The sequence below is a fragment of the Aspergillus melleus genome, assembly GCF_016097325.1.
Source record: "Aspergillus melleus strain CBS 546.65 chromosome Unknown contig3, whole genome shotgun sequence".
Lineage (NCBI taxonomy): Eukaryota > Fungi > Ascomycota > Eurotiomycetes > Eurotiales > Aspergillaceae > Aspergillus > Aspergillus melleus.
The window spans coordinates 2,073,265-2,096,768 of NW_025763372.1; the positions used below are offsets into that span (position 1 = coordinate 2,073,265).

At 52.5% G+C, this 23,504-nt stretch overlaps 9 protein-coding genes across 9 annotated transcripts; 5 read left to right on the forward strand and 4 right to left on the reverse strand.

The window, feature by feature from the left end:
• Positions 1-321: 321 nt before the first annotated feature.
• Positions 322-2,300, reverse strand: SRP68 (signal recognition particle subunit SRP68; the record flags this gene model as incomplete). The annotated part of the gene is made up of 3 exons (XM_046087458.1): positions 322-826; positions 878-2,020; positions 2,110-2,300. 3 exons carry the CDS (start codon positions 2,298-2,300, stop codon positions 322-324), a joined length of 1,839 nt encoding a protein of 612 aa, XP_045943425.1.
• Positions 2,301-2,782: 482 nt separating this feature from the next.
• LDX57_005773 (putative translation regulator (Cya5)) lies at positions 2,783-6,712 on the forward strand (the record flags this gene model as incomplete). Its single annotated transcript, XM_046087459.1, has 1 exon — positions 2,783-6,712. The coding sequence occupies one exon, from the start codon at positions 2,783-2,785 to the stop codon at positions 6,710-6,712; it is 3,930 nt and encodes a 1,309-aa protein (XP_045943426.1).
• A 349-nt stretch (positions 6,713-7,061) lies between these two features.
• Positions 7,062-10,511, forward strand: MCM3 (MCM DNA helicase complex subunit MCM3). Its single transcript, XM_046087460.1, has 8 exons — positions 7,062-7,266; positions 7,334-7,352; positions 7,436-7,487; positions 7,556-7,602; positions 7,664-7,766; positions 7,819-8,082; positions 8,138-10,194; positions 10,270-10,511. The coding sequence occupies exons 1-8, from the start codon at positions 7,194-7,196 to the stop codon at positions 10,304-10,306; spliced, it is 2,652 nt and encodes an 883-aa protein (XP_045943427.1). The 5' UTR covers positions 7,062-7,193; the 3' UTR covers positions 10,307-10,511.
• Positions 10,512-10,866: 355 nt separating this feature from the next.
• On the reverse strand, positions 10,867-12,264 carry SPO7 (Spo7-like protein; the record flags this gene model as incomplete). The annotated part of the gene is made up of 1 exon (XM_046087461.1): positions 10,867-12,264. One exon carries the CDS (start codon positions 12,262-12,264, stop codon positions 10,867-10,869), a length of 1,398 nt encoding a protein of 465 aa, XP_045943428.1.
• Positions 12,265-13,175: 911 nt separating this feature from the next.
• LDX57_005776 (putative alpha/beta hydrolase) lies at positions 13,176-14,875 on the forward strand (the record flags this gene model as incomplete). Its single annotated transcript, XM_046087462.1, has 2 exons — positions 13,176-13,283; positions 13,364-14,875. The coding sequence occupies 2 exons, from the start codon at positions 13,176-13,178 to the stop codon at positions 14,873-14,875; spliced, it is 1,620 nt and encodes a 539-aa protein (XP_045943429.1).
• A 654-nt stretch (positions 14,876-15,529) lies between these two features.
• On the reverse strand, positions 15,530-15,982 carry LDX57_005777 (uncharacterized protein; the record flags this gene model as incomplete). Its single annotated transcript, XM_046087463.1, has 1 exon — positions 15,530-15,982. One exon carries the CDS (start codon positions 15,980-15,982, stop codon positions 15,530-15,532), a length of 453 nt encoding a protein of 150 aa, XP_045943430.1.
• Positions 15,983-17,243: 1,261 nt separating this feature from the next.
• On the forward strand, positions 17,244-18,498 carry HAP3 (nuclear transcription factor Y subunit beta; the record flags this gene model as incomplete). The annotated part of the gene is made up of 4 exons (XM_046087464.1): positions 17,244-17,397; positions 17,854-17,964; positions 18,032-18,159; positions 18,256-18,498. 4 exons carry the CDS (start codon positions 17,244-17,246, stop codon positions 18,496-18,498), a joined length of 636 nt encoding a protein of 211 aa, XP_045943431.1.
• Positions 18,499-19,364: 866 nt separating this feature from the next.
• Positions 19,365-20,795, reverse strand: LDX57_005779 (uncharacterized protein; the record flags this gene model as incomplete). Its single annotated transcript, XM_046087465.1, has 1 exon — positions 19,365-20,795. One exon carries the CDS (start codon positions 20,793-20,795, stop codon positions 19,365-19,367), a length of 1,431 nt encoding a protein of 476 aa, XP_045943432.1.
• Positions 20,796-21,960: 1,165 nt separating this feature from the next.
• On the forward strand, positions 21,961-23,346 carry MRS2_1 (CorA family magnesium transporter; the record flags this gene model as incomplete). The annotated part of the gene is made up of 1 exon (XM_046087466.1): positions 21,961-23,346. One exon carries the CDS (start codon positions 21,961-21,963, stop codon positions 23,344-23,346), a length of 1,386 nt encoding a protein of 461 aa, XP_045943433.1.
• Positions 23,347-23,504: the final 158 nt, after the last annotated feature.

Consider the following 23,504-nt stretch of genomic DNA (forward strand, 5'->3'; position numbering starts at 1 on the left):
ATGGTGAATGCATTGATTATGGGCATCCAAGGAAATGAATCAGGCTTGGTCCTAGCTTACTGCCACCTGGAATACTACTGATCACATCAACGGTGTCGAGTCGTACAGTACAACGAACTATTTGTAGACGCGCGACCCTCCTGAAAATCACCGGTGCATTCAGAAAGTGAGTTTTCCATTGTTACCACTGGATAGAGAAACGCGTCAATTCGTAATATCCGCTTTTGCTCCATCGTCATCATATCATATCTATTCACAAAAGAACCCCGAAACCGGCCGAGAACGAGCCATTCAAGTATGCACATGGGCACAAGTTCTATTCTAGCGTCCAAAACCAAACCAACCTCGCCGGCCACCCTTCTTTTCTTCTGCCGGGGGTTCAGCCTCGACTTGAGTGGCACCCTGGTTGGCGTCACCCTCACGGGGATAATCAATGTAGTTCCATGCAACGTCAAGGAAGAGAGGCTTCACGGGGATCGGTTGCATCTGAGGCGGGTATGGCACGAGATTCGCCAGATCCAATCCGTCGCCGGAGTATTCATGCAGTCGTTCAACGGCAGGGCGCGGGGTGGCCGAGTTTGATTGCTGCGCCTCGGAAAGTTTTTCCAAGGTCACCAGTCCACGGTATTGTGCAACCAGCCCCTGCAAGGTCGACACAAGGGTCTGGAACTGGCCTCGTGAAACGTCAATCCTGGGTGGCCCTTCCGCATCCGAGGCCGGTGCAGTGCCCGAAGCTTCGGAGGAGAGGGTCAACGCCTGTGAGTACAATGCGAGCGCATTCTGGGACTTGCCTAAGATGCCGTGGGACCGCCCAATGGAAAGACATCTAATTGCACGTTAGTATATTCACAACCGAGCCTGGGAAACTGGGCTGTACCTTAGTGCGCGGAAGTAAGAGCTCTTGACTTCCATTTCCTTTACGAAAGCAGTGTCCGCGGCTACACCAGGTAGCTCCAGGATGTATTCGATACTCTGTAGCGTAGAATCGTACAAGACGACTCTCTCGCGCAGGCGCCCCAATTTTTTGCCCTTCGCATCATCGTGCTTGCTTCGCGATTTGCCACTCTTGTGCGATTTGATCTGGTCGGCCTCAAAGGAGATGCCGTCTTGCTCACCACACAAGACGCGATTGCGCCCGATTCGCCATCCCACCAAAGCATAATTCACGGCAGTACGAGTAACCTGCAGACTCTGCATTCGTTTGTCTCCCGGATCTACCCCCTCGCCAGCAAGATCATCAATTGCCGTCTTGGTCGCATCAACCGCATCTTGACTCGCGATGATGACATTATCGTAGGCGGCGGCCTTGTCCTTTGAGGAGGCAGCTTTTCCTGAAGCATCCGCAAGCCACGACGTGAGACGAGATTCTGAAGCGGCAGCGGCAGCCAGAGCTTGGGAGATCGCAGCATCCTCCAAAGGAACGGTCCGAGACCTCCATGTAATATTTTCGGGGAGTTGCTGAACTCCTCCATCGGCCGTTTTTTGAGTCCCAGCGGCTTCCTCATTGAAACAATTCGGGTCCACCTTTTCAACCTCTGCGCGGACATGGGCGTCCGCTGGGAAGAAGCCGATAGCCAAGGACGGGAGGGGCTTGGATCGGGGCAATTTCATCTGATACGCCGCGTATCTGAGACTGGGATCGACCGTGCTGGAGAGAAGATCCCGGAATGCATCTCGTTTAGACTTTTGACCGAGTGCGGTATAGATCACTTTGGCGATGGAGTAATGCTCAACACATTGCTTCCATTGGCGCTTGTCCAGGCATAGTGCACCGGAAAGCGTCGCAAGGTATGCGCGTGCTTCGAGGACGTCGATACTCGTAGCCCCAGAAGCCGCCTGGTCCTCCAACAACAGTACCAATTGTTTCGCGTAGCCCGTTGCCTTGTTAAGTCTTGAGATGATCTGCCGCCGGACAGCTCCGACAATCCCCTTCGCCGATGGATCTGCCGAGTGTGCGGACTTCATGTGCATGGCCTGTGCCCATGCCCGTTCGGAGCTCAAAAGGAGGATATGAACGTATCTAAACGACAATGTTAGTCAACGAGAGCCAACGCTCCCAGATCTTCAGATGCATCTCCGAGGCAAAACACAGGGGAGCGAAGAACATACGCCACATTATTGTTGATATTCTCGGCGCTCACCGGCGGTTTGGCAGTGTACTTTCGACCTTTGGGGGTGGTCTGTCCCAGCTTCTTGCGGAGTTTGTGCAATTTGCGAGTTGCGTGGGCGCGGTAGCCATTGTAGTCGCCAGCGAGAAGAACATCCTCTCGCTGGGCAAAAATAAAGTCAGTGATATCCATGGTGCCAACAACGCAGGCAGATGGACGGAGAGGACAGTAGTATATGAGAATGGGCGGGTGGATTGAGAGAGTGCGGGCTGGCGTGGTCAGTTCTCGGCCAAACGAATGCCCGGCGGATTTGTGACCGGCGGGTTTCTCATCGGCCAAGCTTGTCAACTTGCACCTCTCGAAATTTCACCCCGTATCAACACCTAGCCGTCAACCCCGGTGGATGCGTTTCCCCTGTTGGATTCCGACCGATTGAATCCAAACTGCATCTCGGATTACTTATTTTTTCCGTGGAGCACCCGGTTGGTTGTGCGTTGTAAGCTTTGTGCACAAGGTTACTTCGTTCCGGTACGACTTTTCCATTGTTTGAGTAGGGAAACCTCGTTCTTTCACTAACCTTCTTATCTGACTATAGGCCTTTCCGAACCGATATGCTACGCGTCCCCCTTCGAACTCGGTGATCTCAGGGCATAGTGCCGCAATCTTTGGGGGTAATGCTGGAACGGGCTGCCGGATGCCTTGAGAACGCAGGACGGCGTTTCTTTCGGGATTCCAATGGCATGATCCGTGGCCCCAAATCGTTCAATTCCGGTCCCGGGAAAAACACCATCGCAAGCGTTGAATGTCTTCGTTGGCTTCTGATCTCTTTGCGAACCAAGCTCACGCGATCCTCGAGTGCCTTGGGAGGCAAATCAAGCTCGGGCGCGATCACGAACGATGCGCGATCGCCTTTTCTCGAATTCTTGTACCCGCCACATGCACAGGAAGTCGTCACGTCTTCTTTACTACGGACCCCCAAACGACTTCCTCCCCGACGGAAGAAAAAGTCCATTCCCAGCCTCTCTCGAAATTATGCGACACAGGCTATTGGTCTGCGACAGTCTGCAAGGGAATGCAAGCCGGAGGACGAAACGGTCGAGGAATCCAACGAGACGAGCGAAACAAGAAAGATACTTGACTCTCTATTGGCCGACGCGGAACTAGGTCAATATGATGAAGCATGGGCGTTGTACGTGGCGCTGGGACATCCCGCGGATATGGCCTCGGCTCTTTTGGCTTATCTTAGTAGCTCGACGCATGCCGTCGACTGCAGGAGGGCCAAAAGACTAGTTGAAGAGATCGCGGTTGACTCTCGATCGGCCGAAGACTATCTGAACCTGGCTAGATCCTATCATTCTAATGGGCTAGCCACGGAGATGATTTCAACCTGCAAGGAAGCCATTTCTAAGCATCGTGGTCACAACTGCTGGGCTTTCACACTAGCGAACCTCTTCGCAGCCGCCAATTGGGGGGCTCTTCAAGATATATGGCAGTCGAAGCCGACATCCTCCGAGAACCAGCTCTGGAGCCTCCTTGTGCCTCATATCTCTGCACCCGACTTTGCGCAGCATCTGCTCGCCCTATCTACGTACTTGGATGAAGGAGATGCAGATGTATCTCTTCGTGGCCTTGCGTCGTTTTTCCTCGCCCATGTCTTCAGGAGTCGAGATGTAGTTGAAAACATATCGACCGAGAACCTCTTACTTCTCCTGCGAAAGTACCATGCACTTGGTATTCTCAAACCTCACAACTATTTCGACCTTATCGAAACATTCCAGTCATCTGACATTCGTTCGACTTTTGTCAAGTCCATTATTGTGTACCGCAACTTTCGCTGGCAATTGCAGGGAGAAGTGCCTCCGTCTAAAATTTTGGGCAAACTTCTAGAAAGGCTTGCCACACTGGAAATAACCACTGGAGTTCAGTATCTGCTGGATGAATTCACTCAATTCTACCGAAAACCATCGGTATATGCATATAGGAGTGCGTTGATCGCCTTTTCAAGGGCTGGCGACGTGCAAAATGTCACTCGTGTTTTTGATAGGTATCTTTTGGATCATGGCAAACCGTTGAGCCGGAAGCTTGTCACTCCGGTTCTCTATGTTCATGCCAGAGCTGGTGATGTCAAGTCGACGCTTCGTCAATTCAAAAGAATATCGGAAGAGTTCGATCTTACGCCAAATACAATCTGCTGGAACATTGTTCTCACTGCGTATGGCAGATCAGATGACTTCAATGGTGCTTTTGAAACCTTCAAGACGATGCTAGAACACAAAGTCGAACCCAACTCGCACACCTTCGGTACGTTGATGGGATTGAGTGCCAACAAGGGTGATATTGAAACCGTTCGACAACTGCTTGTTCTCGCCAAGAAGAAACGAGTGCAGATCACAACCCCGCTGCTTGATACCGTCGTGGAGGCGTACTGCAATAACCACCGGCTTGACCTGGCTGAGAGCGTTGCAGAGACATGCGTTGGCTTGCGTGTTAAGGGATCGCGCTTGAGAATGTGGAACTTGCTGCTTTGGAACCATGCTTTCCGGATGGATCTCGATGCTATTTCCAGGATCCGCTCCCGTATGGATGCGATTGGCCTAGCACCGGATGAGATGACTTATGCCGCCCTCATGCTTAGTTTGGTGCTCATAAACCAGACAGATTCAGCACGCCGGATTTTGCGGACACTTCACAGAAGCCGTCGCATTTTTGCGTCCGAATTCCACTATACTATTATCTTATATGGTTATGTCAAAGCTCGGAATCGCGACATGGTCCACATCGTTTTCCGCGAGATCAAGAAGCGTTTCAGCAAGCCCGGATTGAGTTCTCATCTACTTGTTTTGAGGAGCCAGCTTCATCGAGACTTACAGCTTGTGCAACATGGAGGTGGAGAAGCCGATGCTGCCCAAGTCCGTCTGGAATATGCCGAAAAGTTCCTGGTAGAAACCCTCGTCGAGTTTGATCGCACTAAGCTGGCATCTAAGGAGCCATTACCCGGTGCAGGAAGGCGATCTCCCAGTAGGGCATTCCCTGTTGTGTACTTCGAACATATCATCAATGCCTACGGAACGAGAGGAGTCTCGAAGAAGGCTCGTGAGCTATTCGATGAGTACCTCCGAAGCAGAACTACCCCTGATGACCCGGAAGCCGTTGAGGACATAGCGCCAATTCGATTGATTGCCGCATTGATGCTCGCCCATCTGAAAGGCGGAGAATACCAAAAGGTAGAAGAATGTTGGAACATGGTTCTCCCTCGTGCCAAAACGTTAGCCAGCCGGCCTAATGTGGATGAATGGCTGTCTATAAAGTCGCCCCCTACTACTGATGCTACTGAGCCTGGTCCGCCCCAACCGTCTCTGCCAATTTCCGTGCGCAGTGAGCCAGAAGGAGGTCTGCAGTCTGCTACTTCGGAAGCGACTTGGCCTAGGACGTCTGTCCTGCCCTCATATCGGTTCTGCATATCACGGCCGCTATCTTTATACATGCGATCTTTAGCTTATCGGAACGAGGCCTGGAAGCTCCCTCAGCTTGCATTGGACATTAAGAAGGCGGGCTTTTCTTTGACGACTTTCAATTGGTCAACTATGGTGCAAATGCTTGCCTCCTCTGATAGACCCTCAGACCAGGCCGAAGCGTTTACCATCTTTGAAACAAAATTCATGCCGAACTTTCCTGGCTGGAAGAACCTACGCCGAGGGTATGGGTTGAAACCCGATGGAGTCCCGGACAGTATTGACTTGATGGAAAAACCAAATCGCTCGAAACCCCCCCACGTTCTTGGTAAGGAAGGGCGGCGGTACTGGAGTAAGATCCAACCAGACTTTCTACAACCTACTTACATCTCTATGGTGTACCTGGCTTCATCCTTACTTAGATTCCGCGAAAGGAGTCTCTACGACGGGTCGGCCGAAGTGAAAGCGCTCTACAGGGAAGCACCGAGAACCATCAAGGCGATCGCCAGAATGCCTGTTCTCCGTGATAAATTCCAGGGAGTGTTGCTTCGCCGTCGCCAGGAACGCAGTGACAAACAGAATGACGGGTCTCATCACTTCGTATGGACTGGTGGTATTCTTGGAGTAGGGGGTAGACGCCGGGCCATTCCGCAGCCAGAGAAGGAAGAAAATGACCAACACGAGGAAGAAGATCTTGAGGAAGATGAGGATGCCAATGAAACGGAAGAGGCTGAGGAGACAGAGGAGATCGAGAAGACCGAGGAAGAGAAAGAGGCCGAAGCCCTGGCTTTGCAATACGCGCACGTTCGGCCTGATCCGGATAACACCACGGAAGTTGCCGAGGACTCTTTTATCATTGAAGAGACTCTCTCATCTGGCAACACTTCCGAGCTTCCCGAAAAAACCATCGACTCTCAAGATGAGTACGATATCGAGGCTGAATCCCTTCTCGAGGCCCGACGCATCGCTGATGGAGTGATCGACGAGATGCTCGATATCGAACAACGTGACAGCTCCGACGAAAACGATCAACATGATGACAATACTCCGCCGCTGGAAGAGGAACATCACTCCGACCAGGATCACTCCGACACCGACAATCAGCTTCCCGAGGGAGAAATGCATGAAAAGAGTGATGAGGACTCGCGTTAGTCCGAGCATTGAGGATATGTCCAAGAAGCATGGCATTGGCGTTTATATGTATATAATTCCATCTCATTTCTCAAAGTGTACCATACTGTTACTATAACCAGAACATAAACTTGTACGAATATTATTAGTTGCATTGTCTTGACCATCCGTTGTTTGGTTCTGTAAATATAATCTCCTTGTGCAGGAGACTCCCCAAGGGGAAAGGCCTGACCGGCATAAAGCGATGCTGACTCAGCAGCATAACTTCCGCGTCGACACGCGTCGGGTTGGACGAGACGCGTTTCAATTCTGCCCGATCGGGACGGCGTGTCACCGTCGAAAGGATCCTCCGCCATCCCACTCTTTCGTCCAGCTCCGCAAGGGAACAAGAAACACCTCCACCACTGGTCCTTGCCTACCAGGTCCCCCAATTTCGCACAAGCTACCTGGCTCATTTTGATCCTCATTCTATATCGCCGCCCTCCGAGACATATTCTTCGCCATGGACGGAGTGCAACTCCGTGATGAGGCCGCTCAGGATCGTGTGCGTGCCGCCGTTGAGTTTCTCGATCCAAGTAAGCTCCCTGATGCTCGTATACTTCATTTTACATGCTAATCTCGGGTTGTTTCGCTCTATTCTAGCCGATGCGAGAGCGCGAAGGTTCGTGGACATTCGCCGGATCCTCCCTTTCTGGGGCAACCATTCCTTTCTGGAAAAAAATATGGAGGCTGACTACCGGCTAGTTACCGGGCAGATATTGTGTTGATGTTGAATCGGGGTCTACGTCGCTTGATAGTATGTCTTCTAGTGATAATTCACCTGTGTTGGGAAATACAAAGCTAACAAAATTTCTTCTGCTATAGGTTAGCATCGATGAAATCAGAGCCCACAACCGTGAAATGGCCGATGGGTAGGTTGTCCATAAGCATAAACAATCAATGCAGAGACCTGTTAGCTAATCCGGCAAAAAGCCTGCTCACCAATCCTTTCGATTACTCGCAAGCCTTCGACAGAGCTTTAAAAGATGTCATCAAGTCGTTGGGCCGGCCCTCGAGGGAAACAGCAGACGATGTGGTACGATAAACTAGATTCTGGCAATACATCCACAGAAATTGACATGTCTCAGAACTACTACTGCGCTTATATTGGAGCCTTCGGGGAATTCGCCTGCAATCCTAGAACCCTAGGGTCGAATCATCTGAACCGGATGATCTCCCTGGAGGGCATTGTTACAAAATGTTCATTGGTTCGACCGAAAGTGATCCAGAGTGTTCACTACAGTGAGCGCAAGGACCGATTCCTTGCGAGAAAGTACAGGGACCAGACTATGACTGCGAGTGGAGCTACGAATTTGAATGTCTATCCCCAGGAGGACGATGAAAAGAACCCGGTATGTGTTAAAAGGAAGCCAGACTAACAGCAGTTACTAATGCTTCCTCTTATAGCTCATTACCGAGTATGGTTACTCCACTTATATGGACCATCAAACGATCTCGATTCAAGAAATGCCCGAGCGAGCGCCGGCTGGTCAGCTGCCGCGAAGCGTGGATGTGATCCTTGACGATGACTTGGTGGACCGAGCCAAACCCGGAGACCGAATTCAGCTGGTCGGTATCTACCGCTCCCTCGGAAATCGAAACGCAAACTCCGGATCGTCGACTTTCCGTACCCTCATTCTCGCGAACAATATCATCCAACTATCTTCAAAGTCCGGTGGAGGAATTGCGCAGGCCACCATTACCGACACCGACATCCGAAACATCAACAAGATCTCAAAGAAGAAGAATGTTTTCGAGCTGATGTCACACTCACTTGCACCCAGTATCTATGGCAACGATTACGTTAAGAAGGCGATCCTGCTTATGCTTTTGGGTGGTATGGAGAAGAACCTTGACAACGGCACTCACCTGCGAGGTGATATCAACATCCTGATGGTTGGTGATCCTTCCACCGCCAAATCGCAACTTCTGCGATTTGTCCTAAACACCGCTCCTCTTGCAATTGCGACAACTGGACGTGGATCATCCGGAGTTGGTCTTACGGCTGCTGTTACTTCTGACAAGGAAACCGGGGAGCGCAGACTGGAGGCAGGTGCAATGGTTCTTGGTGACCGTGGTGTTGTCTGTATCGATGAATTCGACAAGATGAGTGATGTCGACCGCGTGGCTATTCACGAAGTGATGGAACAGCAGACCGTCACCATTGCTAAAGCCGGTATTCACACGAGTTTGAACGCTCGTTGCAGTGTTCTGGCTGCAGCCAACCCTATTTACGGACAGTACGACCCTCACAAGGACCCCCATAAGAACATTGCCTTGCCGGATTCTCTCCTGTCTCGTTTTGATTTACTCTTCGTCATGACGGATGATATCGAGGATTCCCGGGACCGAATGGTGTCGGAACACGTGCTGCGGATGCACCGTTACCGCCAGCCTGGTGTTGAAGAGGGCGCTCCTGTCAGAGAACAACTCAACCAGAGCCTGGGTGTCGGGCTTGAGGATAACCAAGACTCCAACCAACCCACAGAGGTCTTTGAGAAATTCAACGTGATGCTTCACGCCGGCATGGTTAACACCGGCCGGAACAAGGGAAAGAACCCCGAGATCCTGAGCATTCCTTTCGTGAAGAAATACATCCAATATGCCAAATCGCGTGTCAAGCCTGTGCTGACGAAGGGGGCTGCTGATCACATTGTTTCAACCTACTCGGCCCTGAGAAACGACGAACTTTCCAGCAACCAGCGCAGAACTTCTCCCATTACAGCCCGTACCCTTGAAACGTTGATCCGTTTGTCGACTGCCCACGCGAAGTCTCGTCTGTCCAGCCGGGTTGAAGAGCGCGATGCCAAGGTCGCCGAGTCTATCCTCCGTTTCGCCATGTTCAAGGAAATCCTCGAGGATGAGCGCCGGAAGAGAAGAAAGGTTACCACGTTTGACGAAGACTCCGAGTCCAGCGGTTCAGACTCCGACGATGATGACGATGCCACGCCAGCAAACACCGCAAGTGCGCGCTCGACCCGGAGAGGCGGCACGACAAGCACACGCGCAGCAGCTCGTTCGACCGTTGACGACATGGATGCCGATGGAGACGATGTGTCGGAAAATGGCGACGGCTTGTACAGCTCTAGCCCCCGTGGCCAACGACTCCGATCGAGCGCCACTCGCAACCAGTCTCAGAGCCAGTCCCAGATGTCCGTGGCATCTTCCCGACCTGCTTCGCAGCTCGTCCAGTCCCAGACCGACAATTCACAGTCCCAGACAGCGTCCGCCGGTGGCGCTTCGCAGCCTTTGCAGCCCGCTCGTCTGACCGTGTTCCGCCAGGCCCTTGGCCCCTTGATGGGAACCCAAGTGTTCACCAGCGGCGATACCGCCGACGTGGAAGAACTCATTGGCGCTGTGAACACTGCGGTTCGCGGTAACCGTTCGCTCGGCGAAGGACATGTGTTCCAGCGAGCAGAAGCCATCCAGGCCTTGAAGGCCATGAACGAGAGAAACGAGTTGATGTAAGTTTGACTTCCTAGAACACCCACCACACTAGGGGATCTAAGTTTGCTGACCACCTTACTTTCTATCAACAGGTTCCTTGAAGATGACGAGACAGTTTATAGAATTTAATTGATGTGCTTAGAGATGAAGCTAGGAAATGGCGGGAATAACGGCAGCTATGAATTTTCTTTATCTGATTTCTGTTTCTCCGATATCCTCACATACGGATAGTTGGTGGTACGGCGTCTTAGGAGTTTTTCTTCTCCCCTTGTACCGCAATGTCCCATTTGACATTTTGAAACCCAATGCATAAATCAAAATAGTGGAATAATTAGATTCGTGAATGCCTCTTATTTTATTTGGTATTTACATAGTACCGCCCAGGATCAGACCCATTCGTGTTTTTGCGTTGTTATACCCTGCAAGGTCTGCGTATCGCAGACTCAAAATGTATTGACAAGATCTAGCGTGGGATACAAAAAAATTAAAAAGGAACCCGAGAACAGGAGAAGAGAGAAGAATAGATCAATAGAAAGAATACGAGGGAAGAGAAAAGGACATATATCCATGACAGCATTCCAATAAACATGCATCATGCAACCAACCAACAAATGTTGAATTGGGGTATTAGTATATCATCGCAAGGCACGTGCAAGAGCAAGATGAGTCCAGCAGAAGTGGTGTGCTGCTCAGCTTTCCACGGGCTCTTCCTTGACTTTAGTTTTCTCGTCTCCTGCGCCTGTCATTGTGGAATCATCGGATGAGAAAGAAGGCGTACGGACACCCTCTCTGATTTGCGCCTGGGTCAGAGGCGAAAGACCCCGGGTCAGTGTTTTGGACCCTTTCTTTTTCCGATGCTGAGGGCTCTGCTCGGAGGCTGACGCCGTCGAGGTCGGCGTGCTTCCTCGCCGCGGACGGCCGCTTGCAGAGGACCTGGAAGGAGGACGATCTTCCGCGTCGACGGGAGTGGTACTACGCGAAGGCGTACGGGAATGGGAGTCCGAGCGCGTGCTACGTCGGACCGGAGATTTGAGTTCGTGACTGAGTCTAGAGATACTGGGGTGCTGGTGGTGGTGATGGCGATGCTTTTCGCCCTCCATGGGTCTGTTGAGCGTAGCCGCTGCGAGTCGTCGCCGTCGCGCTGCTTTCCACCCGAGCCCGAATGACCCAAACCAGCTTCCGTCTTGTTCGGCCAAGAGACGTTCTTTCTGGCGCAGTTTCTGGCGCAGTTGAGCGCGTCGCTCGTTCTCCTTCTCCCAATACTCGGTTCGGTAGTCATCCCAATTCCCTCGGAACTCAGGGGAAAACGACTTGGGTAGTAGGAGTAACCGAATGTAATCTCCTCCGGGACTGAGATCCTCTTCCACAAGTCCTGATTCGGGATCCACGTTATGATACTGCTGATGGTACTGCCGACCACCAACACGTTTCTCGGATGCCGGTCGTTCTATAAAATAGAAATCTCCAATGGGAGAAGGGAAAAAGGGTGTGGAGAATGGGAAGAGAAAGGAGAGATAAGACAGCAATTCCTGCCACCAGGGACCTCTTATCACAACAATCTTGGTGTTCATGTTGCGAAGACCGCGATTGGCGACAGCGAGCCAGCGCCGCGGCCAACGCACCCCACGCTCCCATTGCCCGGTGCCCCAGACTAGGAGGGCAGTGACCACACCCCCCAGTAGGGCAACTTTATCTCCCATCTCCACAACCCAGTAAACCGAGCCTCCTACCCCGCGGCCATCCTCTCGTGGTCGAAGAAAAAGGGCGTAGGCAAAGTATGCGATCCAGGCGGCAAGTAACAGGAGGAAAAACGTGTTCTGTCGTCGGCGTTCACGCAGCGCCAGGTACTGCGCTCGAAGGGAACTCTCCAGTATGAGCAGGTTCAGGTATATCTGGGGCGGAGCTGATGGCAACGTGGACAGTGGATCTGGGGTTGATGAACGTGGTGGGGAAGAGTATTCCGACGAGACCGAGGAATCTGCCCGTAGGTGCGAGGTCGATGCATCGGGCACAGTCGATGAGGATGAAACGGGTCTTCCAGAGGCTGTAGACCCTTTCACCAGCTGATCCAAGCTTGGCGAAGCCATGGCGCTCTAAGCCGTCGAGGTAGGGGAGAAAGGTAGCGGGCGTCGAGTAGAGGGATCCGGATCTAGATCTAGATACAAAAGAGCCCCCAAGAGTCCAGATGAGAGAAGACTATGGACAGAAGGGCCGCTGCGGCCAGGGGTTACCGCATTGCGAGAAGGCGAGAGGCGGACGAGAAGAAGAAAACAAGCGATGAAGCGGAAGACAAGGTGAACTCGAAGGCGATGAACAAAGGAGGAATGTTACGGTATGGTATCGTATGTTTCGCGGCTACCGAGGCAGCGTCATCGGTCACATGATCCCGTGCCCCGTGCTCCGGCCTGAGGCGTTGAGGCGCTGAGGCGTTGAGAGCTGCCTGAGGTGTTATTCCTGACGTCGTCTCATTTCTCCCCTCCGATGATCCACGGCGTGTTTGCCTCCTCCTCTGTCGCGCTCGCAGTCGCAGTCGCATTATTCACCTCCCCCCCGAAACCAACCTTTTGTGCATAGTCTCCTTTTCCTTCAGCCTCAATCTCCCCTGTTATTTGACTGCCTTGTTGATTTTCTTGGCTATTTATTGATCGGGGTTAACGGCCTTTAGCCTCGCTCTCCCCGTTCGGATTTTTGCAACCTGTCATCCGAAGACCATTGACTGCTGACTATAAAACATTGCTTTCTGCTTGCGCCGCCCCCCTTGCTGTTGCTTTTGGAGTGACAGAGAAAGCCTCTGTCGCTCTGGACTTTACGCGACAAGGTGTCTACCGCGCGACTCCCTTATCTAGCCTTCCAAGGCTGCCGACCTTGGACTTCCTTGGAATCTCCCCGTCTTCTTTCGTCGTCGAATCCTGCAAATATTCGCCTCAGTTCTTCTATGACATCGGAATCATTGGACTCGTCGAGGAACGAGTTTCAAGATCGCAGGCAACAAACTTCAATGTCTTCTCAACAAGAAGGCGTCCCTCATGCGGCTCGAGGAGCTAGCGCCACGCCTCCCCCGTTGGCATGGTTTCCCCTCGGCTACAGAGAAGGGTTCAATCAGTGGGTAGGTTCCTGAGCTCACGGGCCTAGAAGGAAAGTCAGGGACCACGGATCAACGGTTTTACTAAAAGCTGTCTTCCTTAGTGGGCGAGTCTACCAGCCGCCGCAGCTGAACATAAAGTGCTATCCTATCTTCCCTACCTCCAACATCAACCTCCCACTCATTTGCAAACCGGCAACAAGACGGTCCCTCCGGACGGCGAACTGGGGAGTCTACAGTCTGCAGACCACAGTCAAGAAGGCGAGGTATCCGCAAATTCCCTTGACGATCCGTACGGCCCTCGACGATGGCGCTCCAGCATGGTGGAGCTGAGCGGCAAACATCGGGCTCTCAACGAATTCTCCGTGGAGAGAGTCGGGGAACAGGCAGATCAGCATCTGGTGATGCTTCACGGATACGGGGCCGGTTTGGGATTTTTCTACAAGAATTTCGAGCCTCTGAGTCGGCTGCAAGGGTGGCAACTTCATGCCCTCGACTTGCTGGGCATGGGTCGCAGCACCCGCCCCGCGTTTCGCATCAAAGCGAAGAAACGTGAAGATGCCATCAAAGAAGCTGAGGACTGGTTCGTCGATGCGTTGGAGGAATGGCGCGTTAAGCGCAAAATCGACCGATTCACTTTGCTGGGCCACAGCCTGGGTGGCTATATGGCGGTTGCCTATGCTCTCAAATACCCGGGTCGTTTGAACAAGCTCATTCTCGCCTCTCCGGTAGGCATCCCAGAGGACCCGTACGCGGTATCAGCGGATATGCCCGAACCGTCAGAATCGACCATGGCCAATGAGGTCACCCAGGACCAACGCGAAATCGCCCAGTCCGCTTCGTCGGTGCAGAAAGGCGACAACAACATTCTTCTAAAAGGAGCTCCTACAAGTGGGCCTGATAATCGACCACCCCGCCGAATGGTACCCAAGTGGTTTGCCTACCTTTGGGATGCCAACATCTCGCCCTTTACTCTGGTGCGATGGGCTGGGCCCTTTGGCCCACGGCTCGTGTCGGGTTGGACTTCTCGGCGCTTCTCCCACTTACCTGCCGAAGAAGCCAAGGCCCTGCATGACTACTCGTACTCGATATTTAGCTTACGAGGCAGTGGAGAGTATGCACTCGCTTACATCCTCGCCCCGGGGGCTTTTGCACGCAGTCCTTTGATCCGCCGTATTGAAGGGGTTGGCCGACAAATGATTCAATCCTCATCCTCGTCCTCGTCCTTGTCCTCGTGGGAGCCTGCCGAGGTCAGAGACTCTTCTCCCCCTCAGTCGCCTTCTGTTGCTACCTCCGGTCCAAACTCGACTGTTTCACCCCCGTCTTTGTCCGTGAAACGGGAGAATGGCTTGCCCATTGTTTTCATGTATGGTGACCATGATTGGATGGATGTCAAAGGTGGCATGGCGGCCCGGGCGAAGCTCGAGGAAGAGAAAAACCGCATTCTTCGCACGGCCACGCCGGAGGAGCGCGAGTCTGACAATGGCTCGGCGAAAGTGGTGGTCATCAAAAACTCGGGGCACCATATCTACTTGGACGGTTGGCAAGAGTTCAATCGCATCATTCTGTCGGAAATGGAAGAAGTGGGCCGGAAAGAAAGAGCGAAGAAGCCATGAACGCTACCTACTCATGTGAATTTTGTTGCCTGCCTGCCCATTTTCTGGTTTCTTTCATTTCCTTGATTCGTTTGTTGGCGGCGCGTTTGGGTGTTCGTTTGGCCCAAGGCAGGATGGGGGCGTCATGCCGCCTAGCATGCCTTAATATCCGGAGATATGCATGATGTATACTATATATTTAAAACAGATAGAAATACCGAACATAGAAGTCATACGAGATCAGAGGTATGACGTTATCAGCAGAGAGTGATTTGTCTAGACCCCTGTGGCCGGGGTAGAACCTAGCGCTAAGCCAGGACTTCGTCATGACCCAAACAGGACAACATGATTTGAGGGATTAGGGGGAGAGGCAGGAGGCAAGAGCAAATTAGCAAGAAGACCGTTTAAGGTGACTTTGGAATCTTCTCGGCTGCAGTCGGCACCAGCGAGGCCAGGAAATCGGGGCGTTTGGCTCTCCCCAGATCGATCGTGATGGTGGGCAGGGGAAAGTCGCCTACTGGCTGCTTCATGTTAGCCTCGACCAATCTGCAGATGCACGTAGCACCGAAGAACCAATAATCCGACCACCGATGATGATCGGACTCCCCCTGTCGTTTTGGTTTATCATCCTGATCATTATCGGTTTCTTCTTTGTCTTCGATGTCTCTGTCCACATCATCCCATCCGAGATGGAGGGCGGACGAGAACCCTCAGACTCAGGCGCAAAATTAAGGCATCCATGACCGAGGACTTGGGTAGGAACACCATATCTGTCCAATGCGAAGAGATGATGGCCAACTTGGATGGGATTGGGCGACAGCCGGGTCCACTGCAGGTTTGCCTGACCCAGAGATAGTCATGGTCTCTTGTAGCATCAAGAAGGCCGTTGCCGACACTCTCTGTTTGCTCATCCGATGTCTTGGATTGCGATTGATGCCTGAAAACGCCCGGACCGGGTTCCGTGACGCAGGGAGCCGAGAGAGAGAGAGAATGGGAGAAGATTGACCGATACCTAATGGTTACTGGGGAGGGGGGGGGGGGGGGGGGGGAAGAGGAAATTTGCACTTCTTCAGACAGATGTGAGCAGTTCTTGGGTAAAGAGTGGAAATGATAGAGAGAGCGATGCATACAATGCAAATGATGACTGATGGCTGCAATCACGTGCAGAACGGTATCAAAACCACCCCCTCTCCCGCACTCCGGCAGAATGGTATCACACTAAGCCCCAAAAGGCAGTATAATACCGCCGTCCGCGTACAGACACGGTAAAACCGTTACGCCCGCAGCCAGAGCGCGCCGACTTCTCTCGTTCGCTCGAATCTCCTTCCAATCTTCCATCCATCGAAGTCGGGATTCTTTATTCATTCCAGCCAGCCAGACCGGCGTTCTGCACCCCTCATCCAATCAGTCAATCATCAAGTATCGTTCCCGGTTCATCCATCCCATCTTTTCTGCCGGTTTTGTTTGGAGCAGTATCGGTTAGTGTCCATCTCTGCTACTATTGGCGTTGTACTGTCCCCAGCAACCAGTGATCGTGCTCGTTCTGCCAGGCACCTCTGGTTCGCCAATTGACGGCTTGCGCGCATCGCGGCCGTCTCCAGAGTAATACTAACTGTCCTCCTGTGACATTTCAGTCCTCTAGACCAATTATCTCTGGGGATACGCAAGATCCATCGAAGCATCGCCCCCAAAAATAACCCGATTGCTTTTTAGTCAGGTTGATTTGGACTCTTCTTTGCACGACCTGCCTGTTCGTGACCCACTGGTTACTTCCGTGTCGCATTACCCGCGTCACATCTCCCGTGTTGCTGTGCTGGATTGCCCGCGCATAGTTGACGTTACCACTGCATTCTGTGAGTTCTAGTCCCCTCCACTTCCCTTCCCTCCCCGGGGGAGCCCAAAAAAGTTCCTGGAATTTTGGTACCTCGTCACCCTCACTGGGCATCAAATCAGCTTTGACCTTCCTCGGTCTTTTTTCCCATTTGAAGGGGTTTTTTTTTTCTTTTCACTTTTCTTTATATTTATTTCCTTAAAATAAATAACAGAGCCTTATCGGGCGCCCCCTGTCATCATTGCCATCCTTGTTGGATAATACCCAGTCTACCTAGTGGACCTGAATCACACCGCCAGGGCAGCGCTGTTGTCGCAGCATTGCCAATCCCCCACACATGCTGACATTGTCTTGCTTCCCCGTTTAGGCTGCTGTGAAGCGAATCGCTGCCCAGCAAGGCATCTTCCCCCTGGGGCAGGTTGATTGTAGCGTCAAGGGTTTGACAGCCATCGCGCGCCGCATCTGTGACGTGGTTTTCTTGCCAACAGGGCAATTAGACACAGCCATCCTTTTCCAGAATTCTAGTATCCACCGCGCGTTGCCAAACAGCTAAAAATCATGTCGTCGGCCTCCCCTTCCAAGGAACCTGAGGTGGACCCTGAAGTTCAATCGGGTGAAGAGCAAGACCAAATGGACAAGGAACAGCAAGACGCACAAGGCCAGGGAGAGTTCGAGGTAAAGGAGCAGGATAGATGGTTACCCATTGCAAATGGTTAGTTCCGTCCCCTTGCAGCGCGTCTGTCCTCCTGATTTGCGCGTACCTTACGTTTTACCTGCTGGTCAACAGCCATCCTGCCCTACTACACTGCGCCAAACCCTTCTGATTTCCCGTGCCAATGTTCTCTCTGATGTATTCCCTTTCTCTTTTTTCTTTCTTTCTTATTTCTCACGGTCTCTCCTTTCCTGGGGAAGGCTCCTTATTTATTCGCTTCCTTCCTTCCTCGTCCTGCCCCTCCAACCCACCCCCTTTTTTTGACCTGATCGATATTTCCTCACTACCTCTCTTGACCCCAATCAAAGGAATTGTCCTCGCTTCGGCCAATCTCTTGAATATGGCGCATGTCATTTGTACCCCCTTATCGTCTCTTGCTTCATCATTCTTATTACCTCGTCACACTTCCAAATGATCAAGAGAAACAAATGGAGAAAGCTAACTCATGCCATGAAGTGGCTCGTATCATGAAATTGGCCCTTCCCGATAATGCAAAGATCGCAAAGGAGGCCAAGGAGTGCATGCAGGAGTGCGTGAGCGAGTTTATCTCTTTCATCACCAGCGAAGGTTAGTGAAATTGTTTTGTGAATGTGCATGTGTTCTTGTCTAATAAGGCGTGACGTCTGAACCACAGCCTCCGAGAAATGTCAACAGGAGAAACGCAAGACTGTCAACGGAGAGGACATTCTGTTTGCTATGACTTCCCTTGGGTTTGAGAACTATGCAGAAGCCCTGAAAATCTATTTGTCGAAGTATCGCGAGGTAAGACTTGTGTAACACCCTTGTTTCCTCCGGCCTTCTTACTAGCCGTGAACGGTCTAGCGAATTGAGACCAGGTTGCGCTGATGACCAGTATAGACCCAGTCCGCAAGAGGCGAGCATCAGAACCGGCCAACCAGTAGCGGTTATGGCGCCGGTGGACCCGTGGGAGCTGTGGGAGCTGGTCCGGGTGGCCGCCCCGGAGCCTTTGGTGACGCCGCCGACGGCGCCAACAGTATCATGAATCCGGGTCTGGATGCTGCCGAGCAAGAGACCGCTGCCTATGGTTACCCTCCCATGGTCGGTCAGCCGCACAACGGCACAGGTGGTGACGCCTACTAGATTGCCTCATGCGCAGGGAAGCGGTCCGGGAGCTGCGCCTGAACGGGTCCAACCTGGAGAGGATCTCCAAACCGTTGCGTTTCAGCTCCGACTTCCGGATGCCGCTTCCTCTCATCGAAGTCCGCTAGCGCGGCAGCATCTTTCCCTCCCCGGGAATTTATTTTTACGGATCGAATACGAGTATAGGACTACGACGGATGGTTTTAGGGGTGGCGGTATTTTCTTCATTTTCTTCATTTTTCTAATCTTTGGGCTTTTTATCTGCTGTTTATTTCCTGATGTTTTCTGTGCGGCGCTCTTCGACAGATAGTCCGCACCCCTTCTTATCCTCTTTTTCTTCACTGGGACTCAGGCCAGACGTGTACAATTGCATGTATCAAGGGGTTATTTCAAATCCCATTGACGTCGATGATGATCCAACCGTCCTGGTTGTGTCCTGCGCCGTTCCCCGTGGATGGGAAGTTGTACACTTACGAGCCGAGTCGCCTTTGTATTTATGATATCATTGATCAACCTCGTTTATGATTCTCGATGGGTCTCATGGAAACGGATATGATTGATAGAAAAATACATGAGTTGGGACTTCACTGTCCTCCTTGACTATTTCTCTTCAGGAATTGTGGGCAGTTCATCCGTCGCAAGGTAATGTGACCTACAGCCACACGCTGGCGACTTATTGAATACGGAAGGGAGGAGCTTTACTCTCATTCCTTCCACTTCCCCCGATCATCAATCTCCAGCATTCCTGGTCATGCTGAGGCCTCCTATATAATACTCCGAATACAATTCACTCCGAAGATGAGGTCGGTGTTCCCTCTCGCAGTTATTTAAATCATCAAAAAACATTTTCAGGTCCTACAAGCAGATTAACCCCCTTCTCGCTTCAGCCTCCATCCCTCTCCATACTTCGCGACCAGCCATACTAACCCGGCTGAAACCGAGATGAAAAGAGCCGAGATAGTGCTGAACCATCCGACTCCAATGGCCTGAATAGCAGGAAGACAGACCGCCGTACTCGCCGCCGCGAACATAAACCTCGTGAGATAATTACCCGCGACGACCAGCGATCCTTTCCCACTCTCCTCCATCGCATCTACGCAGTACGTATTGAGACTCGGCAGGCACAGCAGCTGCGTCACCCCCTGCAGGTACATGGCGATCACGACGAGCGGAATCCCGCCGACCTCCTTCTCGACGGCCCACCCATACACCAGCATGCAACCTGGCACCAGAATGGCCATGATAATGACCGCACTGTTCAGTCGGTCCTCGGGGACGCGTCGCCCCCGTTTCGCCATGTATCGCTTCACGATATAATCGGACCAGCGGCCGCCGCAGAAAGTCCCGGTCAAGTAGCCCGCACCCGGGGCGATGAAGAACAGGGCAGACTGCAGCGGCGTGGTGAGGTGGAAGCGGGGGTTCAGGACGTAGCGAATAGGCGTGAGCAGCGAATACTGGTTCCACATGAAAGAAGAGACCGCCAGACCGACGATCATGAAGTTGGGAGAAGTGAAAAGCAGCATTACGATTTCTGTCGGGTTCATCAGGCGCAGCAATCGTGTTGATCTCTGAGTTAGGGTCAAATTGTCGAAGACCTGCGTCTTCTTCTCATGGATGGTCTCTGGGAGCAAAAAGACCACGAGCACCGTCGAGAGACCGGCCATTCCGGTCTGTGTCCAGAATATGACTCTCCAGGATGTCCAAGTCACGATGATCCCGCCTAGCAGAGGTGCTATCGTGGGACCGATGAGCGTGCCCGACAAGAACCAACCGAGCGCGGTTCCTCGTTCCGTGGGCAAGTATATATCCCCGATGACTACAGCCCCGACGACCAGCACGGCGGTGCCTTGAAGCGCACTCAGCATGCGAAAGATAAAGAACGCAGGAAGGTTCGGTGCCAGGGCCGTCCCCACGCTGAATGCCGTCAAACAGGTGCTTGAGATGAGAAAGACGGGACGCCGACCAAAGAGCCCAGAGATGGGGGCCCAGATCATCGGGCCGAGCGCCATGAAGGCCATGAACAAGGCATTGGAGACGTTGATGATGGACCCCGTCGTGTGGAATGTGGCGGCGACTTCAGGGATGGCAGATAGCACAGCGGTGGAGCTGATGGGCGTCAGAAGGCCACAGTAGCAGAGCACAACCGTGATGACTCTTTTCCTTGCCGGAGAGAATCGCTCAAAGACCGAGGGCTGATTCTGATTCTGATTTTCAATTTCATTTTCCAGCATTGGCGGCGATTGTGTTGGATTGTCGCAGGTAGCGGCAGTGTCCGTGATGCCCTCCTTCTCCCCCATTTCGAACGTCTTGATTCGACAGATTGGTGAGAAGCAGTTGTAAACGAGATGAAGAGAAAAGCGAGCTAATTCCAAGGACTAATTCGTTAGGTTGACAAGGATTAGGATCTCCACTGATTGTGAAATGATTGGGTTGATCTATTGTAACAAAGCGGTAAATATTTCTCCCTGCCAGCCCTATCCCTATCTTGATTATGTGCTGTACCTCCTATTGCCCCGTTTCTATAATTTCACGCTTGTTCGTGATTCCATGGCCTCCCTCCGACATACTACACTGTCGCTTTAATAATGTGAAGATACACACAGCTTTGTTTCGGGAAATCCTACAAAAGCAACCGATGATCAGGTAGGGAGAACAATTAACCGCCTACTAATTGACTCATCTGGGAATGGATTTTCGCCATCGGAGAGAAAGCCGACACCAGACCGGCGACAGACCGTGATTGATACCATTCTCGGCGTGCTCGTCTATGTAGACTATGAGTGTAGTAGTCCTACGGGGTAGAAGAGATGCGCGATTATCTAGCGACGAGCGAGCGGCAATACATCTGAGCTAGGACAACACCCTACAGCTGATGCATGAATTCTTTCAAAATCCGGAGCCTAGTACTAGAAGCCACCGCTAGAAGCGTCTTTTCTGATCAGGCGTCAGATACCAAGAAGAAGATAGATGTCTATCACAAGTCAGATGCGTACTATGAGAACAAGTCTAAGGTACATCCTCTACCAGATATAACTGGTCGACTTGGCCAGGTATGAGAGTTGCCCATATGCTTTGCGAGACGAGGTGTTCACGCTGTATATCGAGGGGCTCTTAAACACACACAGTTTCGATTATCGCGAGGTTATGGCTTTGGAGTTGCCTCATCGTTGCCGGATTGGGGGGTTTGCGAATGCCTGAGGCAATCTGCCAAGGCTTCCCTCTCTATAGGTAGGCAATAGTGGAAACATCTGTTCCTGATCATTCCCTCTATCAAACAATGCAATTCATTCCTTTTACAATCCCCTATAGCACTCCACCTTGTCCGTCCACCTAGATATACAGGTATGCACTCCAGCCAGATGAAGTTCTACCCCGCTTAGTCATAGGTATTCCAACCAAGCCAACAAAAGCACCCTCCATTCCAACTTTCTTCCATCCAACTTATGATCCACGCGTGTCACAATGAACCCCTTGCGCCTCTCCTCCAGTTGCACGCGCCCATTGACCCGAAATCTCTCGTCATGTCTCGCCCGTGGCGCGATTCCCCGCATTCAGCCCTACCACCGACCCGCGGTCGAGGCACTGCGATATCCATTCCGGCGGCCCACTCTAGGCACTACTATACCACACCCGCTGACCTACACCACATTCATCAACGCGTCCCAGTCCCGACCTATCCACACTAATACCACAGAGACGTCCGGGTCAAGTCTCACGCACGAGAAACCCAAAAATGCCACGCAAGCACAACAGCTCTACGAGCTCTCGCTCGGACTCTCCCGCACCCCGGCAAGCGGCAACGTCGAGATGCGAACCACCATCTACAACGCCGAGGGAGCATCGGATCCAACGTCTGCGCCACCCACAGAGCTGAAGCTCACGAAGCTAGACATTGCGCAGCGGTATGGTCTTAGTGCGCGCGATCTCCGCGCCATTGATCTCCCGTCCGACGGATTCCCGCATATCCTGATCCGCGAGTCGACAATGTTGATCCATCTGTTTAATCTGCGGTTGCTGGTGCAGGCGGATCGGATGCTTTTGTTTCATATCGATGGACAGGGGCAGGGACAGGGACAGGGTCAAGGGAAGGGGTCATCGTCGATGGATAACACCACACGCGTCTTCACGCACGACCTAGCAGGGAAGCTGCGCGGAGACCGCGGACTCGGGGTGTCGACGCGGTTGCCGTACGAGCTACGAGTACTAGAAGCGGCGTTGGCCGCGACGACGTCGACGCTAGAGGCGGAGTACGTGCTCGCGAAGGAGCGGGCGGTGCAAGCTTTACGGACGCTGGATCTGCAAATGCAAGACAAGGAGGAGAGTGTGATCCACTCTGATCTGCGAGAGCTGTTGGACCTAGTGCGACGGCTAGCGGGGATCGAGCAGCGGGCGCGCCACGTGCGGAGCGCGGTGCAGGAGGTGCTGAACGAGGACGAGGATATGGCGGCGATGCACCTGACGGATAAGAAGGCGGGGAAGCCGCATCGGATGGAGGATCATCAGGACGTGGAGTACCTGCTAGAGGCGTACTATAAGGCGAGTGACCGGGTAGTGCAGGAGACGGGGAGTCTGATGCGGAATATCCAGCAGACGGAGGCGACGATTCAGTCGATTCTGGACGTGCGGAGGAATCAGATCATGGTGCTGGAGGCGAAGGTCGAGATCTGCATGCTGGGGCTTGCGGCTGCGACCCTGGTGGCGGGTCTCTATGGTATGAATGTGCCGAATTACTGGGAGGAGAAGGGCTGGGCGTTTGGACTGCTGGTCTCGTTCTGTCTGGTCGGGACGGTTGGGATCTCGCGATATGGCATGCGCCAGTTGCGGCGGGTTCAGAGGGTCTATCTATAGACATCATTTGGTGTCATTGCATACTGACGTTACATTGACACCTCGTCTATAAGAATATCCCCAGCTTAACTGAGCAGACTTGGTCCATGGCTTCCTCAATAGAAGTACATACGTCTTCTGTACAGGGAGTTCAATAGAGCTCATCAATTACCCCAGTG